The following is a 19,414-nucleotide window of genomic DNA, read 5'->3' as shown; positions in this document are numbered from 1 at the left end:
GGAGCTGCAACCATGCATATCAATGCACAGGTGCTATAAGAGTCCAGCATGGCTGTCTGGATGCGGCCAGGCCACACCCAACTGTGTCAACCAGCAGATTTTACCACAACATCATGCACCCATTGGCCACTTACTTTGGGTTGTCCTTCACTTTGGGAGCTCTGTTCTAGAGATAGATGTGGGTCTCACCTCTGGGACCTGCACCTATCTGACATTGGTGGCATATTCTAGCGATGTCTCACATGAGATATTGGTGGCACAACTCCTTTAAGGTGGGAAAGTAACAAATATTTGTGTGCATGAAGCTGATTGGCTGAATGTAGTGTTTGGAATTGTAAAATAAGTCTTTGCTGCAAGAGGGGGGAGAGAGCTTCCTTATTCATAGTCTGGAAAGAGAGCTGCTTTCATGGCTGCTGCAGAGACCGTGTTCAAGTCCTTGCATTGATGGTCTATCTTGTATGATCGGTGGTTGTCATGCCCCAGGAACTCTCACCAGTCTGCAGTCCTTGACACGTTCTTGTGAACGGGCTAATCTTTAGCACCAGATATGGCCGAACACATATGGATGTTACTGTGTGCAGTACTGCAGCGAAGAGATCATTGCTGCCCCTTTGTTCGGCAGAATGGACACGGGTGGGGGTCTTTAGAACTGGTCATGAATGTACAGTCTTGGTAAACCTTTTGAAGGATGCACAACTAAAGCTTTAACTGGTTTATGTACCCAACGCGTTTCTATCCATCTCTGTATCTATTATGCCAGGGTTCGTGGCGGATTGGCCATAGACCCTACAGGGAATTTTCCCGGTGGGCTGATGCCCATAGGGCCACCCTAGCTCTTCTCACTGCAGCTGGCCGGGTACATACTGATAGGGGAACAATAGAGGTCATTGTTAGTGGAGGTCAAGGCAGCATGCTGAAGGTAGGGTTGGCCTGGTGTTGTGGCCCAGATCTCACCTCCAATATCCATATTAGAGACAAATGGAGGAGGAGGACAGAACGTGGCAGCTATTGATGGCCACCACAGAGGGATAGCTTCTGGAGAGGTATATTTGGTTCTGTGGAATGGTATCTGAGCACCATCTTCTGTCACTTTGGGGACACTTTTTGTTTTATTTTCCAGGGCCACTTTAAGTTCCCAATCCGCCCCTGCCAGGGTACTTGCCATATTTGCTGGAATGCTCTCTCCATCGAGGCGCACAATGTACACAACTTCTGCAAATTTTGATTGCACCTAAATTGCATTGACCGCCACTTTGGTACAATAGTCGTATCCCACTCATTTCAAAGGTAGACAAGTGTGACTCCACCATTGTTGGAAGAACCAAAGCCGCATGTGTGACGTATGACCGTAAATCAAGCAAAGTCGTCCTGTAGCCATAGTGTTCGGACCATTACATTTGTATTACCGTTGAATTCATGGCATTCTTCTTAGGCTTGGTGGATGGCCATCACCATAGACATGATCCTCCCGCTGACAGTATAATCCCTTCTATATGTTACATCGCAACGTTCTGTATTCTCCAATCTCCCCGGGGTAGAACACTGAAATCTTAATTCAGCTCGCTGGCCGACCATGACCTTGTTCATAATCCCCGCCTTGAGCATGAAATGTATGTTGCCTATAGATATCTTGCTGAATGGTTGCGTAGAACCAAGGAAAATTTAAGCCTACATTGAAAATCCCAGCAGATTTCTATCTCGTGTTGAGAACCAGAACTTGTAGATTGTGCCTTTGCGTAGTTTCCTGAGGAATAACCTTCAAGGCTTCTTTTAAATGCCAAGTGAGCCCGTCCTGAGATTTCTCTAAGCATCTCCTTTGACCTCTGCAGAGGTCCTGAATATAAAATGGCTTCAGCGAGTGACCCAAGTGTCCTCTTCTCCAACTGCAGAAAAGATAATAAGCGAGTACAAAGGCAAGAGGCGCATATTATAGATAAAGCTAACCTAATGGGGAACCTCAGCTGCTCTTCACTAAAATCTATGTATTTATATCCTCAGGAAGCTTGCGCAACCGTAACTCCTTCCTCACCGGCTCGTCATAGCCGAGGACTCGCTGCTGCCGCCTTATAGTGTCCTGTTTACCGTCCTATGGTTTCAGTGTTCTACCCTATTCATTATTAAAGGGGTTCTCTGAGACCCTCCATTAATTTCTATGGGACTGCATTGGCTCGGCTCTCTCCGGCAGTCCCATAGAAGTGAACGGAGCAGCGGCCACGCTTGCGCGGTGGGCTTTCCATTCATTTCTATGGAAATTCGAAATTTTTCACAACCCTTATGAATGGAGAGCAAGCTGCCCATGCACGGTCCAGTCTCCTTCGCTTTCGGGGGACTGTTCTAGAGATAGGTGCAGGTCCCAGATTTGGAACCCACACCTCTTTGACATTGGTGGCATACTCCAGTGCTATGCCACCAGTGTCTCAGATGAGACATCCCCTTTAATTTGCAGGCAATGGCTGCTCGGACTCTTGATTTACTAATATATGGACAGTTTTACATGTTTGGTTGAAATCCTTTGCAAAAGGAGGTTCTCTGCTTTGGATAACCAAAACTTTTTAGAAGGGTCCCTTGCCAATAAGCTGATCACAAAAAGTGCTCCTGCTGGGACCTCCAGCGATCAGCTGTGATCATGAGGAAGCCTGGCTGTAAGTGTCCGGTTTCCCTGCAGCGCCACCACAGGGGAAACTGAGAATTACACAGTGTATGTTAAAATCAATGGGTTGCCAAGGTAATACAGGACAGGCCCTCCCGGTTGAGAGACGTGCTTTGTGGCTGCACTGGTAAAGCGATGAGGATCCTGTATTAAAAGGGTTATACTGTGACTGATGTAAAAAATGAAAATCTTATATACAGGACACTCTCCTGCCCCTGTACCTTACTTACAGCCAGAGTTCTCCCCATTCATCGCTAACAGAAGGTATGCCTGGTAGATTTAAACTGAGCATGTGCGACCACATCAATGAGACGGACAAGAAATAAGTTAAAGAAAAACATCACGTGGCACTGTACAGATACATTTTATTGAATAGCATTTTTTTAATTTAATAGAATTATGTTTAATTGCTAAAGTATCTCTAAACTGGAGAATCTTTCACTTGTTCTTCAAGTTTCTTCCCTGACCTTTCTTCCTCTGAATCATGAAAGCCCATTATTGTCTCTTTGGACATATACGAGTCAGGGCTGACGTGGATGGTAGCGGACATGACTGCAGCGCTCTGTACATCAGAGAAGAGAAATCCATCCATTTTGGATTTATTGTGTCCATTAAAGGTGTCATAGAGAGCCATGAGCTCGTCCTGTGCAAGGCTGACAATAAATAATGTCCTACGTGTGGTTCCTATACATTTTACGATTACTTCCCTGCTCGTTCCATCCATACGGTGCCATGCATTGCCTCAGTGGAAATCAGTCAGTTTCTGTTGAGCTGTGCTGTTTTTTTTTTTTTGTTGTTTTTTTTTTTGCGGGGGGCTCCAGTGTATACGAGATTGTGGGGGTTGTGTCTCGTCATATAGAACTCTACAATCTATAGGCAGTGGTTTAGTCCAGGGATGTAGCTGTAGAGGGTGCAGAAGTGGTAGTCACACCTGGCACCCGATGAGACCCAAAGGTCCCTCTGCCACGCATGGAAGACACCAGTATTATGGCACACAATGGGCGAGGGCCCTGGTACAGATCTGAAGCTTCATGTTACACCTCTGGTTTAGTTCACGCCATGGAGAGGGTGAGGCCATGTTCACATATGGTGTCTTTATTGCACAATTTTGCATTTGTTTGGCACATGTAGCACCGTGTGAATGGGGTCTTGCTACAGTTGTAACTGTTTTTGGGAAAGCTGAGCAACAAAGAATCACTGAATAGAAGTTTCTGACAACTTGACAAATCAGGGTGACCATTTTTGCAAGTGAATGTTGTTCTAGGTCTAAAATTGTATGCCAGTTAATTTTTTTTATATATCTTTATTGCTTGTGCTCCATTTTCCTGAAACAGAGCTTCATATCTCCTGCATGGATATAGATAACATGGCTAACCACAGCCACCACTAGGGGGAGCTTAAGAGCATATTTCGTACAGTTTTTTTCACTGGGTTAACCATATGCATTAGGCTCATGAGCTCCCTCTAGTGGTGACTGCAGACGACCAGAATGTTATCTTTATATCTGTATCAATGCAGAGGTTTTGAAGCTGTGTATCAGAATAGTTTCTGCCACTAGAAATATATATTGAGAAAATATTCAGAATTTTAAACCAATTTTGATTAAAGGAGATGCCCAGGATCCAATACTCTGGATAGGCCATCGGTATCAGATGGGAGGGGTCCACCATCCTGCACCCCCCACCGATTAGCCGTTCCGGTACTACACGGCTCCATACAGGCTTGGACTGGCCCATCGGGGAGGCTGGGGATTCCTCGGTAGGCCCCCAGTCTCCTGTGCCCGAGATAAGATGGAGTAATTATTTCTCCTTTCTCAGGAGAGATAACTATTGTTACCACTAGGTGGCAGTATCGAACAGTGATGCAGCCTCCTACTGGTGTACATTGGACAGGAGGCCCCACAGTATCTTCTAGACTTCTGGGGCTGCTGGTTGTGAAGGAGGAGAGAACATGTCTGGCCATCCTCCTGTCTTCCCTGCTGTCAGGAAACTGTGGCTGCTGGAGAGAAGGACTCCTCTGCGGTGCTGGGCTGATTTCTTAGGTGTGTGTGTGACAGTAGTGAGCTGTAGGAGACTGTAAGGGGGAAATAGGGGATGTGTTTATAGCAGATACAGATCTATGAATGTGTGCTGCTCTCTGCAGAGTTCAGAGTGGCATTGGGGGGACTCTGCCCTAGGTCCCCGCCAATGATTCTGCTTTAGGTGCATCCTCATAAGTGCCCCAGCTCCAAATGCCCCACCAATACCCCTACTCTAAAAGCACCACAAATATTGCCTCTTCTCCAGTTAGCCCCCCTAATACCTCTGCTCCAGGATCACCACAATTACCCTGCCTCAGGTGACCCCAATGCCTCTTCTTTAGGTGCACCCCCATAAGTGCCCCAGCTCCAGATGCCCCCACTCTAAATGCACCCCTAATATTGCCTCTTCTCCAGTTACCCCTGCTCCAGGATCCACACTATTACCCTGCCTCAGAGGACCCTAATGCCCCTGTTTCAGTTATGACCCTACGTTTGTGCCCTTTGCTCACGTCAAGAACGGGGATCTGTGGGGGCTCCAGCGTTCAGACCCCCATGAATCACTTAGTTATCCCCGATCCTGTGGATAGAGGATAACTAGAAAAGTGGACACAGGCCCATTAACAGGCGAGCATTTCTATTTTAGTTTGACACATATTTTGGGCCAGATTTTTAATTTTTATTTAATTTTTTTTATTTATTTTTTTACACCCAAAGAAAACCTTTAAGGATAGGGTATGTGAAAAGGTGAAACAGCCATGACATGACAGGTGATAAGTGTCTGACTGCTGGGACCCCCATGATCAAGGGAACGTGGTCTTAAAGGGGTTGTCTCACTTCAGTAAGTCAGATTTATCATGTAGAGAAAGTTAATACAAGCCACTGACTAATATATAGTTATTATCCACATTGCTTCTTTTGCTGGCTGGATTCATTTTTCCATCACATTATACACAGCTCGTTTCCATGGCTACAGACCACCCTGCAATCCAGCAGTGGTGGTCGTGCTTGCACACTGTAGGCAAAAGCGTCAGCCTCTCTGGTGGCCGGGACCATGGGGGCGCACATAGGCTAGTGCTTTATCCTATAGTGTGCAAGCACGACCACCACTGATGGATTGCATCGTAACCATGGAAACAAGCAGTGTATAATGTGATGGAAAAATGAATCCACCCTGCAAAGGAAGCAATATGGATAATAACAGTATATTAGTAAGTGGCTTGTATTAACTTTCTCTACATTATAAATGCCACTTACTGAAGTGAGACAACCCCTTTAAGACCCTTGTGTACATAGATTGGCGGTAATATAATTGAATGTCTCAGGACCCCTTTTTTCATGATCAGTGGGTGTTCCAGCAGTCAGACCCCCAGCAATCTGATATTTATCACTTATCCTGCAGATAGGCGATAGGTTGTTATGGTAGAGCAACCCTTTTAAATATACTGTAGATCAGGGATGGCCAACCTGAGGCTCTCCAGCTGTTGCAAAACTACAACTCCCAGCATGCCCAGACTGCCTATAGCTATAAGCCTACAGCAGGGCATGGTGGGAGTTGTAGTTTTACAACAGCTGGAGAGCCACAGGGTTTCTACCACCACATTTTGATCTAATTACCTGTCAGACACTAGCGATCTGCTAGTGTCTGCTCTACCTAACCATGCTATTGTAATTCCTTTCTCTGCAGCGGTTACCCTAAAAAATGTAGTTTTATTGGTATGCAAATGAGCCTCTAGGTGCTATGGGGGCGTCTTTTCAGCACCTAGAGGCTCCGTCCACTCACCATTTCTGCCGCCCAGCGCGCTCCAGCCCGCCCCTCTCCTCTAGATTGACAGCCTACTCGCGCCTGCGCCGTGTGCTTCTGTATTCGGCGCAGGCTATGAGCTGTGCGCTGCGATTGGCCAGCGCTGCAGCAAGGGACACGCCTCATACAAAAAATCAGTCCAGACGGAGCTGCACACACCGGAGCCTATACCGGGCGAACGGAGCGTCGCCCAGACATACTAGTAAGTGCAGGGGGACCCCTGGGTGCCGCTCTGCCCACAGATATAGTTAGTTTTTAGTTTGTACACTAGTGAAAGGTCCTCTTTAACAAGGTTCCAAGTAGAGCTTCAACATGCAACAAGAAGAAATGGGAGTGAGACAAAACATTTTTTGAGCATTCAATTTAATGAAAACATCGAATAAACTGAAACCGGCTGTTTTTCAGCTGATCAAAAGTTTAGGACCACACCTCCAAAAAAAAAACGAAACCCCCCCCCCCCCCAAAACAGAAATCCAACTTCCAAACATGAACTCAGTAATGAGTAGCTCCGCCATTATTGTTTATCACTTCAAAAATTCGTTTCGTCATGCTTGATGCAAGCGTTTCCATGAGGTTAGTGGGAACATTTCTCCAAGTGGTGGAGACGGCCGCACGAAGGCCATCTACTGTCTGGAACTGTTGTCCATTTTTGTAAACTTCCCTTGCCATCCATCCCCAAAGGTTCTCAATTGGATTTAGATCAGGGGAACACGCAGGATGGACCAAAAGAGTGATGTTATTCTCCTGGAAGAAGTCCCTTGTCCTGCGGGCATTGTGTACTGTAGGGTTGTCCTGTTGAAAAACCCAGTCGTTACCACACAGACGAGGGCCCTCAGTCATGAGGAATGCTCTCTGCCACATCTGGACATAGCCAGCGGCCGTTTGACGCCCCTGCACTTCCTGAACCTCCATTGTTCCACTGAAGGAAAAAGCACCCCAGACCATTATGGCGCCCCCTCCACTGTGGCTCGTAGAAAACATCTCAGGTGGGATCTGCTTGTCATGCCAGTAACGTTGGAAACCATCAGGACCTTCAAGGTTAAATGTTTTCTCATCAGAGAATAAAACTACCTTCCACCTTTGAATGTCCCATGTTTGGTGCTCTCTTGCAAAGTCCAAACGAGCAGTTCTGTGGCGTTCAAGGAGACGAGGTCTTTGAAGACGTTTTTTGTTTTTGAAGCCCTTCAGTCTCAGATGCCGTCTGATGGTTATGGGGCTGCAGTCAGCACCAGTAAGGGCCTTAATTTGGGTCGAGGATCGTCCAGTGTCTTGACGGACAGCCAATTGGATCCTCCGGCTCAGTGCTGGTGACATTTGTTTGGGTCTTCCACTTGACTTTTTTGTTCCATAACCCTCAGGATCATTTAAGAAATTCCAAATGATTGTCTTACTGCGTCCCACCTCAGCAGCGATGGCGCGCTGTGAGAGACCCTGCTTATGCAGTTCAACAACGCGACCACGTTCAAAAAGGGAGAGTTTTTTTTGCCTTTGCCATCACAACGTGTGACTACCTGACAGAAAATGATAATGAATCCACATCTTTGCACAGATTTGGCCTTTTAAAGGCATGTGGTCCTAAACTTTTGATCAGCTGAAAAACAGCCTGTTTCAGTTTATTCATTGTTTTCATTAAATTGAATGCTCAAAAAATGTTTTGTCTCACTCCCATTTCTTCTTGTTGCATGTTGAAGCTCTACTTGGAACGTTGTTAATCATATTTTACATTGTTGAATCTTTTTTGCCATTTTTCAAGTGGTCTTAAACTTTTGATCAGGACTGTATTAGTGGTTACGACCACCCTGCAATCCAGAAGCGGTGGCCGTGCTTACGCACTATAGGGAAAGGCTGGAAGTGCTCATAGGCCAACACCTTTACCTATAGTGTGCAAGCATGGCCACCACTGCTGGATTGCAAAGTGGTCAAAACCATGGATACAAGCAGTGTATAATGTGATGGAAAAGAGCCAATATGGAGAATCAGAATACATTAGTAAGGGCCACCTTGCAAGGCTTATTTACATATATCTAAAATCATTTTTTAAACAAAATAAAAGGACACAGCCCTATAGGACCGGTATATAGCGGACATGCTAGCTGCGATCTAGCCGTGCATGTCTGCAGCTCTATAACTGAAAACGAAGTGACAGAATCCCTTTAAGAGCAGGATATCCATATATGTGTAAGGCTACTGTCACACTTGCGGTAGCAGGGTCCAGCAGGTTATTCCAGTGGGGGAACAGCCTGCCAGATCCGTGCTTACGCTAGCGCACTGTGCCGCCGGAGGTCTGCTCCAGCCCCATTCACTATAATGGGGGCGGGCTGGAATTCCGGCCGCAGCACGGCAAACATGCAGAGAGGTGGCTGGACAAAAACTACAGCGGACTTCCGGCGTCACGGACCCGGCTGCTGCAAGTGTGAAAGTAGCCTAAATTCTGCCACATGTATGTTTGTGCATTTCGCTGTGAGTGTCCGCCATCATACTTCATCTTTTTTTTTTTTTTGTAAATTCTTTATTTAGGATTTTTCAATTTTTCAATAATTCAAAGTATGACGAGTCATGAGGCAAATATAGAACATAGCCCAATAAACAGAGCAAAAATACAATAGGTGAAAATCGGCAAGGCAAATAAGTATAGTGCCCTAAGCGGGCACCCCACATTAGTATGTGGAACAATATTGAAGAAACTGAAACACATACTGACGACATAAGGAAAAGAAAACAAGGAAAGAAAGGAAAATAATAATACAAAAAAGGAAAAAAGGGGGAGAGAGGAAAAGGGGAGGAGGGGGGAAAGGAGGATAAGGGGTAGAAAGCATAAAACCTCACTCTCACTCAGGTGTTAAGAGCACTCTGCATTCCGCGGAGTCATGGAAGGTCATCCAATGACTCCAGGTTTTGGTGAACCTCTTTTCAGTGTGTCTCAGTGAAGAGGTGAGATCTTCCATTCTCATGATCTCCTGGATTTTGTTGATCCACATTGTTACAGAGGGAGCAGATGGTTGCCTCCATACGCACGGGATGCAAGCTCTTGCTGCATTTACCAAATGCCTTATCACAGATTTGTTATAGGAGGAAAGAGGAATCTCGCACTGATGGAGCAGGAAAAAAGAAGGCGTCTTAGGGAGGGTATAAGAGGTGAACTTAGACGTAATCACCCACACAGAGTCCCAAAAACTCGTAAGCTGAGGACAGGACCAGAATGTGTGTAATATAGTGCCTCTCTCGGAACCGCATCGCCAACATAAAGGCGAGATTGATGGGAAAATGGAGTTAAGTCTAGTAGGGACCCTATACCAACGGGACATAAGTTTGAATCCAGCTTCTTGAACATTGCTGGCAATAGATGTTTTGTGAATGCATTTATTTAGTCTCAATCGTTGATCCGGGGAAAGTGTGATATCTAGGTCAGTTTCCCATTGGGAGACAAAGTTGGGAGGAGGCTGGTCAGGAGGAGTGAGTAGCAGGTTGTATGTTCGGGAGAGGGTACGTCTCGTCACTCCAGACTGGTCACAAAGAGACTCAAATTCCGTCTTGACCCGAATATATGTAGTCGCCGGAGGAAGTGTGGCCATGAAATGTTTAAGTTGTCCAGACTGCCATGGGTTGAAGGTAGGGGTTTCAGCCATCTCTGAGATCTGTTGGGGAGTGAGCCACAAATTCGAGGCGATCAGATGATGAGCCCTGAATTTGTTGCAGTTTATCAGATCCCGAAAGGGTCCGCATTCCAACCCAGGGGGGAACTGGGGATTACCCAGGATAGGGAACATAGGAGAGGGGGACAGGGAGATACCGGGGCGATTTTGAATGATGGAAAATACTTTCAGGGAGGGGCCTATGGTCAGGTGCAGGCGCGCCTCCAATTGGATATGAGTGGACAACCAAGGAGTAGCCGACAATGGAGTAGACAGAAAGGACTGTTCAATTGAGATCCACTGTTTGGTAGACTGGTGTCGGCACAAGGCCTATATTCTAAGGAGATGTGATGCTCTGTGATAGTAAAGGAAGTCTGGAAGCCCTAGGCCACCTTCCAGTTTGGGGCGGAAAAGTATGGACCTGGCTATCCTGGACGGTTTGCCGGCCCAAATGAAATGGGTCAACATTTTCAGTAATTGTGAAAAAATAGTCTGGGGATATGGACCGGCAGGGCCTGAAAGAAGAAGAGAATTTTTGGCAATACGTTCATTTTAAAAATAGATATCCTACCAAACCATGAAAACGTGCTTTTATGCCACCTGTCTAAGTCTGATTTTACGGTTCGGACAAGAGACGGGTAGTAGAGGGGAAGTTCTCTGATATAGACTTGACTGTGGCAGGTGGAAGAGTTATGTTTAAGGCTTCAGATTTCTGATAGTTAATCTTAAAGTTCGAGAGGTGAGCATACACATTAAGTTCCCGTAGAAGGTTTGGGAGGGTAACCCTGGGGTTGGTAAGGAAGAACAGTAGATCATCAGCGTAGGCAGCAACCTTGTGTGAGGTCTCATGAATCCGTAGCCCTGAAATATCGGGGTTCCCCCTTATATGACACAGAAGTGGTTCCAGACAGATCACAAATATTAGAGGGGATAGGGGACAGCCCTGTCTCGTTCCATTGCGGATGGACAGGGGCGAGGAAAATTGGCCATTCACTTTGACCACTGCCGTGGGGTTGGAGTAAAGATTAGCAATTCGTGCCATCATCTTTTCCCCCAATCCCACGCATCGTAGGGTCTCGGACATGAATTTCCAATTGACCCTTTTCGGCGTCAGTTGATAGAAATAACGTTGGGGTCTTAGAGGTGACGGCCTGGTAGATCATGTTTATTGCTCTTGTAGTGTTATCACGGGCTTCTCTCAAGGGTAAAAAAACAGTTTGGTCTAAGTGGATTAATTTTTGGAGATGTGGCAAGAAGCGAGTGGCGAGTATTTTAGAGAATAACTTTAGGTCCACGTTAATCAGGGAAATGGGACGGTAGCTTTGGCACTGCGAAAGGTCTTTCCCTTCCTTGGGGACAACCGTGATATGGGCTCTTAGAGTGTCATTGGGGAGAGTTCGGGCCATATCAAATGAGTTAAAGGCAGCTAGAAAATGAGTAGACAAGATGTCCCCGAATTGTTTATAGTAGGGTAACGTGAGCCCATCCGGACCAGGAGCTTTCCCTGTTTGGGAGTCTTTAATAGCTGCCTGTAACTCAGATAGTAATATGGGCGACTCCAGTGCAGAAACCGCTTCTGGGGGGAGAGATGGTAAGCCCGCGGATTCAAGATAAGTCCTCATTGAGGGCATGGATTCAGGGCCTACGGATTGATGAGAGTCATCTAAGTTGTACAATGTGTGATAGTAGGATCTGAATGCTTCTGTTATTTCCCCATACTTCATCTTTAATATTTCTGTTATCACTGTAAGGGATCATGAACACGATTGTTGGATGTGCAAATTGCGAATCCGGAAAACATGGATACCGGTTGTGTGCATTCCACATTATGCGGAACAGAACAGCCGGCCTCTGATAGAACAGTCCTATCCTTGTCTGTAATGCCGACAATAATAGGATGTAACGGCCATGTGGACATACAGACACGGAATGCACATGGAGTCATTTCCGGTTTTTGCGGCCCCATTGAAGTGAATGGTTTCACATACAGGCCACATACAAAAAAAAAATGGTACAGACACAGAAAAAAATCAAGTTTGTGTGCAGGACCCCTAAGGTGGGCCCCCAGAATCAGTTACACTGGTGGGCCCTAGGTACCCCAGTCCGACACTGGCTCCATCCAGGTGTAGTGGACGCAGCTGGTTACTCCAGCCATGCTGGACAAAGGCCATGCATATAAAGATCCTGGAAATGGAAAACCCCTTTCAAAATGAATTAAAAAAACTGTTGAGTGTGGACAGTGATCTAATATAAAGAGGACCTTTCATGGGTCCAGACTTTATAAGAGAAGTAGCACGTTAGGTAGGGCATAAAGCGTGGATCCTATAGTGCTCACTATTATTCCTGGGCGCCGCTCTGTTCGCCCGCTGTGCCCTCTGGTATTTTCCCCGCTCAGTATGCTAATTACTAGCATCGGAACAGGGCGGGGGAGACGCCAGGGTTTCTCAATGGGCGTCTCCTCCTCCCTGGCTGTAGCGCTGTCCAATCGCAGCGCAGAGCCTCACAGCCAGGGAGAAGGAGACGCCCACTGAGAAAGACTCAGTCTCCTCCTCATTCTTCCGATACTCCTCATTATAATACAAGGCGCCACAATCAAGGGGTGCCACAGCGGACGAACGGGGGGATCTTTTTGAAAATAAAAAACAAAAAAACAGCCATGGCATCAGTGGGGGGACGCCCTATAAAGGTAACACCCTAATTAGACTTTTGCAAAACTGATGAAAGGTCCTCTTTAAGTGGTACCTCCTAGAAGTCTGTACCTTTTGAGCTCTGGAACGTCTCCTGATGTTGCTCGTCCCGTGTACAGGGGTAGACAACCTCCGGCACTCCAGCTGTGGTGAAACTACAACTCCCAGCATGCATACTTCCTCTGCTCTTCTCAGAACTCTCACAGAAATGAGCGGAGCATTCTGGGAATTGTAGTTTCACAACAGCCGGAGGGAGGAAGGTTGCCGACCCCTGTTCTACACCAACTGGATCTCCACAAGTCGTGTGCGCCCAGTAAATACGTGCACGCTGCTTTGTACCAGACCTTAATAGCTGTTGGTGATTAGCAATTGTACTTTGCTTATTGATCAGCGGCGCAGTCTCTGGCTACGTGCGGCCCACGCTTCTCTCTCCTCTTCACCTTCTCACTGGCAGTGTCCCTATCACATCAAGTGCACTGATTTGTCTGTCAAACAATTTTCCTCTCCATTAAGTTTTATGCTTTTTAGCTGATCCCGTGGAGGGCCCCAACGTTTTCTGCTGAGGTTGCCGATTTCTTCCTCCTCTTCTACTTTTTTTTTTTTTTTTATACGTGCGCCCATTTAAGCCGCTGTTCAGTTTTGTTAAAAGTCCTTTCATGGAGTAAAGGTTGTATATCTTCTCTCTTTTTTTTTATCACAGGCAAGGCTTTGACATTCCTGCTGCTGCAGCCCCCCAGCCCCAAGCTCCCTCCGCACAGCACCATCCGCAGGACAGCTATTGATCTGATTGGACGAGGCTTTACCGTGTGGGAACCGTACATGGACGTATCTGCCGTTTTAATGGGTCTTCTGGAGCTGTGCGCAGACGCCGAAAAACAGCTCGCCAAGTAGGTTCTCCGTTTTACAGCCAACGTGTTTAAGTCCCTTTATAGTGGGACCCTTTAGTTGCTGGATTAGAGTGTATACAGACAAAACTGTAGAGTATTTCCTTTTAACCCTTAACAACCAATTGACATTTGAGATTTTGCACATATGGCACTTTGGTAGCCTTATCTTTTTGTGGGATAACTTTAGTGTTTTTAGTAATATATTCTTTTTTTTATTTTTTATTATTATAGGTACATTGTACAAAAAGTACAGAAAAACTTAAATGTATAGTTCACTAATTTTTAAAAGAGTTCTATGGGCTTTTTTTTCCAACAGAAGGATAAGTACTGTGGAAACGATCTTTCATCCTCAAGAAGTAAGAAGACTCCGCGATTATTATTTTTCATCTAAAAAAGCCCAAAGAACAGTTTTAAAAATTAGCAAAAAATTAATTTAATTTTTTTTAATACTTTTTGTACAATTTACCTGTAATAAAACAGAAAAGAAAATAATAGGACTTAAAAAACACAAAAGTTAGCCTATAAAAAAAAAAAAGCGTAAACTAGCTGATGCTGGATCATAAATTTGGTGCATTTTGCTAGACATTTTTGTATAATTTCACACCGCCTGTTGGTTGGCTTACTTTGCATTGAAATTTTTTTTGTGCAAAGTTTTTGCATTTTTCACTGATTTCCCCATGCCTTCAGGTCACGTCCCCCATCTAATGAGGCGTTAAAAGGACCTAACAAATATGGTGGGGCACGAACACCAGTTTTTTCATGCAAATTGGGCCAGAATTGTGATCTATTAGTAAATCTCCCTACAGTTTTTTACTATGTATATAATTAATTTTTATAAAAAAAAAAAAAGTATAATGTATATAAGAAATTCTTACACAAAGCTGTATAAAATACCCCGGTGGACATTCTTCAGTCCCCCCCCCCCTATAACGGGGACATCCATTAGTCACCCACAGCGTTGATCTGCGTTTGCAAAGACCCGGCAGATCTGCCATGCAGGGGGCATCGTGTGATCATGGAGCTATTCACTGCGCTGCGCTTATTAAGCACTCTGTATTCTGTACAAAGCAGAGGGAAGCTGTGGAAGGACGGTTCTCTCTTCTCTTGTCTGACAGCCGTGCACCCGACCTGCCTTCGCCAGTATTGCACATTTACAATGGCGCTGTTTTTTTTTTTTTTTTTGTGTCCCCTGGAGCTGAGTGACAATCTAAGGCCTCATGCACACGACCGTTGTTTTGGTTTGTTTTTGTGGCTCGAATGCAGACCCATTCACTTCATTGGGGCCGCAAAAGATTGCGGAGAGCCCTCCATGTGCTGTCCGCATCAGTTGCTTTGTTACTCAGCAAAAAAAAAAACACAACATGTCCTATTCTTGTATATTTTGTTGACAAGAATAGGCATTTCTATCATAGGGCGGGACGTTCTGTTCCACAAAATGCGGAATGCACGCAGCAGGTATCCGTGTTTTGCGGATCCGCAATTCGTGGACTGCTAAACACAGTACGGTTGTGTGCATGAGGCCTAACACTGTGGTGAATTATACCTTTAGCAGTATACCGCAAAAAATGGAGCCCAGTGCATCCTGTGATTGACCGAAGCTTCTCAGGCTCTACTTGGGTCAGACGTTTTGCCAAAAACATAAGAATAGTTTTTTTATACATCTTTTACAAAATGTTTCACTTTGAGTAAAGTGCTGGGTGGAATTTTTGCAATCTGCCAGGCGGCTAATTTTAGGATATAATGTATTTTTTTATTTTATAATTCAGATTTTATTTGGATGTTTCAAAAGTGTGAAAATTGTCCTGGCAGGGGCTTTTTTCTCCCATTGAAGCAACTTTTTAGAGTTAATTAAAAGATTCCTACTATTTTGTGTCTACAGCTCCTAGATACATTTGTTTCGCCATGGTGAAGTCATATTGCCATCCATCTGTAACCTACAGGCACATATGACTGCACGACCAGACTATACAGGGTTTGTTTGTAGTCTGTTACCATGGTGATGTATAGGTCTGCATAGGAGCTGTAATAAAAAAAAAAAGTTATAGGATATTTTTAATCAAGGCCATTTGCAAAGATGCTTCATCTTTCATTGCTGATGTAACTGAATTGTAAATAAAATTGGCTGCGATGGTGAAGAAATTCTTTTACCCCTAAGGACGAGCACAATACATGTACGGCGGAAGTCCATGGTTTAAAGATGGCAAGATGGCGCTCCCCTTCAGAAGCTGAGTGGATGCCATAGCCACCAGGTCCCTGCTGTTTTACATAACAGACACCCAGAGGCATTGTCTGTGATCAGAGATGACACCGATCACAGACTTTTAGTCCTTCAGATGCTATGGTCAGTTGTGACCATGGCATCTGAGCAGAGAAGTTCGAAGAGCGCTGCACTCCCGGTGCCCGATCGGCTTTCCCGTGCTGACATCGTGGGAGTTGTTCGGTTGCTGTGGCAGCCTGTGGCCTTCTGAAGCCTCCGAGACCTTCCACAACGAAGTGCATTTCCCATAGACTGTAATGTTAAATCATCGCACTGTATGGGAGAAGCAATCTGATGATCACATGTTAAAGGCAGAAGGTTTTGTCCAGATGGGACACTAATATAATTGGTGCGTTGTCTACTAAACTTTAGTGGCACCCGAAGAGTACGTCCACACGTACTGGAAAAAAAATATTTGCTGCAAAATCCACATGTATTATTTCGCTGTGGATTTCAGACCACTGTACTGAAAGGGGTAAAAATAAGCAGATGGAATGGTGCTGTTATGGGCAGTCAGACCCCCACCAATCAGAAAGCTATGGGATATCATACCAGAACATGCTGCTTTTTGCAAAATAAATAAAAAATAAGGACAAAAAAGAAAGAAAAAAATACTTTTAAAGGGGTTCTCTGAGACTAGCAACCCATTTTGTTATTACCAGGCAGGGTGCAGGGGTTAAAAAACAAACAAAAGAAAGTCACCTGTCAACAGACGTTTCAACGCTGGAACCGCAGCACTGGTGACAGGTCAGTTTTATTTTTATTTAATTTTAATTTTTTTTAAATCTCTGCCTGCCAGTATCAAAGGAAGTTCCCAGTCACAGAGAACCCCTTTAAAAACGAAAACACCACTTAAAACGCTCCAAAATGCTGTGTGTGAATCCAGCCTAATGCTAGAGGGAACCAGGTAGAAGAAGAATCCTGAAGAATACACAGCAGATCCCGGCCCGAGAACATCGGAGAAGGTTCACGTATCTGGAACAACAGGGAATAAAAGCCGCTTTCTGTATTTTATTCTTTATAGAAAAGTTTACAAAAAGCCGGCGCCTCTTATGCCAGAGGGAACGCTGTTTTCTCCCAGCTCCCCCCGACGTGGTGACCACAGGGCGGGCAGCCGGTCCCAGCATGGAGCCGCTTTTATATGAACTCTGCCACTTCTTATCTTATCTGCAGTTTTCAGCAGTCATTTTATCTGCTGCGTGCGCTTACTCTTCACAGCCACCGCCATAATGCCAGCTATAAAGGAATATGTCACACGCAGCCCGCCACTGTCTAGTGGAAAGGATTAGGGATTCCCTTCTACTCCTCTGCCTTCAGGGCGCCAGAGATAATAATAATCAGATTTATTGAAGATTCAAATCCCCCTAAAATGACCAGGAGATAGAAGTCCTTGACTCGTCCTCTTAGAGGTACAAGGAAGTCATAGGCGGAGTACATAATACAGGTCACCAAAATGTGTGTGTATTATGAGGTTTTTGCAGCAGCGGACGTGTGTATTATGGTGTTCTGCAGCAGCGGAGGTGTGTATTATGAGGTTCTGCAGCAGCGGAGGTGTGTATTAGGAGGTTCTGCAGCAGCTGAGGTGTGTATTAGGAGGTTCTGCAGCAGCTGAGGTGTGTATTAGGAGGTTCTGCAGCAGCTGAGGTGTGTATTAGGAGGTTCTCCAGTAGCTGAGGTGTGAATTAGGAGGTTCTGCAGCAGCTGAGGTGTGTATTAGGAGGTTCTGCAGCAGCTGAGGTGTGTATTATGATCGGCTGCAGTTGAGGCCGACTTTCTGAAGTCTTGCTCCAGATCTACATACACACTTGAGCTGCTGAAGAACCTCTTTTTAAACAGGGAGAGGCTAACTGATGAGAATGAGGTGAGTGGCACCTACATGGCTCCATTGATCTCTGTATAATTGTCAGGCTCGATCATCAGACTGTGTACTATATAATATATCACTATAGTGTGATATATGGTATAATATATACACTGCCTGTCCAAAATAAAAGTCGCCACCCAAAAAAAAGGTCACACTCTAATATTTCGTTGGACCGCCTTTAGCTTTGATTACGGCACGCATTCGCTGTGGCATTGTTCCGATAAGCTTCTGCAATGTCACAATATTTATTTCCATCCAGTGTTGCATTCATTTTTCACCGAGATCTTGCATTGATGATGGTAGAGTCTGACCGCTGCGCAAAGCCTTCTCCAGCACATCCCAAAGATTCTCAATGGGGTTAAGGTCCGGACTCTGTGGTGGCCAATCCATGTGTGACAATGAGGTCTCCTGCTCCCTGAACCACTCTTTCACAATTTGAGCCCGATGAATCCTGGCATTGTCATCTTGGAATATGCCCGTGCCATCAGGAAAGAAGAAATCCATGGATGGAATAACCTGGTCATTCAGTATGTTCAGCTAGTCGCTGACCTCATTCTTGGAGCACATACTGTTGCTGAACCTAGACCTGACCAACTGCAGCAACCCCAGATCATAGCACTGCCCCCACAGGCTGGTACAGTAGGCACTAGGCATGATGGGGGCATCACTTCATCTGCCTCTCCATTGCTCCAGAGTCCAATCTTTATGCTCCCTAGCAAATTGAAGCCTTTTTTTCTGGTTTGCCCCACTGATTAGTGGTTTTCTTGCGGCTACACAGCTGTTCAGTCCCAATCCCTTGAGTTCCCTTCGCATTGTGCGTGTGGAAATGCTCTTACTTTCACTATTAAACATAGCCCTGAGTTCTACCGGTGTTTTTTTTCGATTTGATTTCACCAAACGTTTAAGTGATCGCCGATCACGATCATTCAGGATTTTTATCCTGCCACATTTCTTCCTCGAATACGATGGGTCCCCACTGTCCTTCCAGTTTTTAATAATGCGTTGGACAGTTCTTAACCCAATGTTAGTACTTTCTGCAATCTCCTTAGATGTTTTCTCTGCTTGATGCCTGTCAATGATCTGACCCTTCTCAAACAGACTAACATCTTTTCCACGACCACAAGATGTGTCTTTGGACATGGTTGTTTAAGAAATGAGAAGCAACTCATTGCACCAGTTGGGGTTAAATAACTTGTTGCCAGCTGAAAGATAATCACCCATGCAGTAATTATCCAATAGGAGGCCCATAACTATTAGCTCAGTTAAATCCAGGCGGTGACTTTTTTTTTGGACCAGACTATGTACTAGTGCAGTATAATATACTATGATATGCTATAAATGAGGGATGCTCAACCTGCGGCCCTTCAGCTGTTGTAAAACTACAACTCCCACCATGCCCTGCTGTAGTCTGATAGCTGTAGGCTGTCCGGGAATGATGGGAGTTGTAGTTTTGCAACAGCTGGAGGGCCGCAGTTTGAGAATGCCTGCTATAAATGATATAATATATCATACCAGCCCTCGTACTAGTGCAGTGTAGTATAGCATGCAGTGATCGGGCGCTGGGGTTTTTCAGGGACACTTCTGTATACGATGCAGTTCTCTGGTCCTCAGTGGTG

At 45.3% G+C, this 19,414-nt stretch overlaps 1 protein-coding gene across 2 annotated transcripts in view; it reads left to right on the top strand.

Annotated features, from left to right (window-relative positions):
* The window catches only part of WDR7 (WD repeat domain 7), a 363,534-nt gene that overhangs the window by 224,943 nt on the left and 119,177 nt on the right, over positions 1 to 19,414 (top strand). For both annotated transcript variants that reach the window (XM_040421053.1, XM_040421054.1), the window contains one exon: positions 13,491 to 13,677. In XM_040421053.1, coding sequence (XP_040276987.1) covers positions 13,491 to 13,677 — 187 coding nt within the window. The remainder of the gene's footprint in view (positions 1 to 13,490; positions 13,678 to 19,414) is intronic.

Source organism: Bufo bufo, chromosome 2 (genome assembly GCF_905171765.1).
Source record: "Bufo bufo chromosome 2, aBufBuf1.1, whole genome shotgun sequence".
NCBI lineage: Eukaryota > Metazoa > Chordata > Amphibia > Anura > Bufonidae > Bufo > Bufo bufo.
This window is presented reverse-complemented; position numbering and strand designations above follow the sequence as displayed.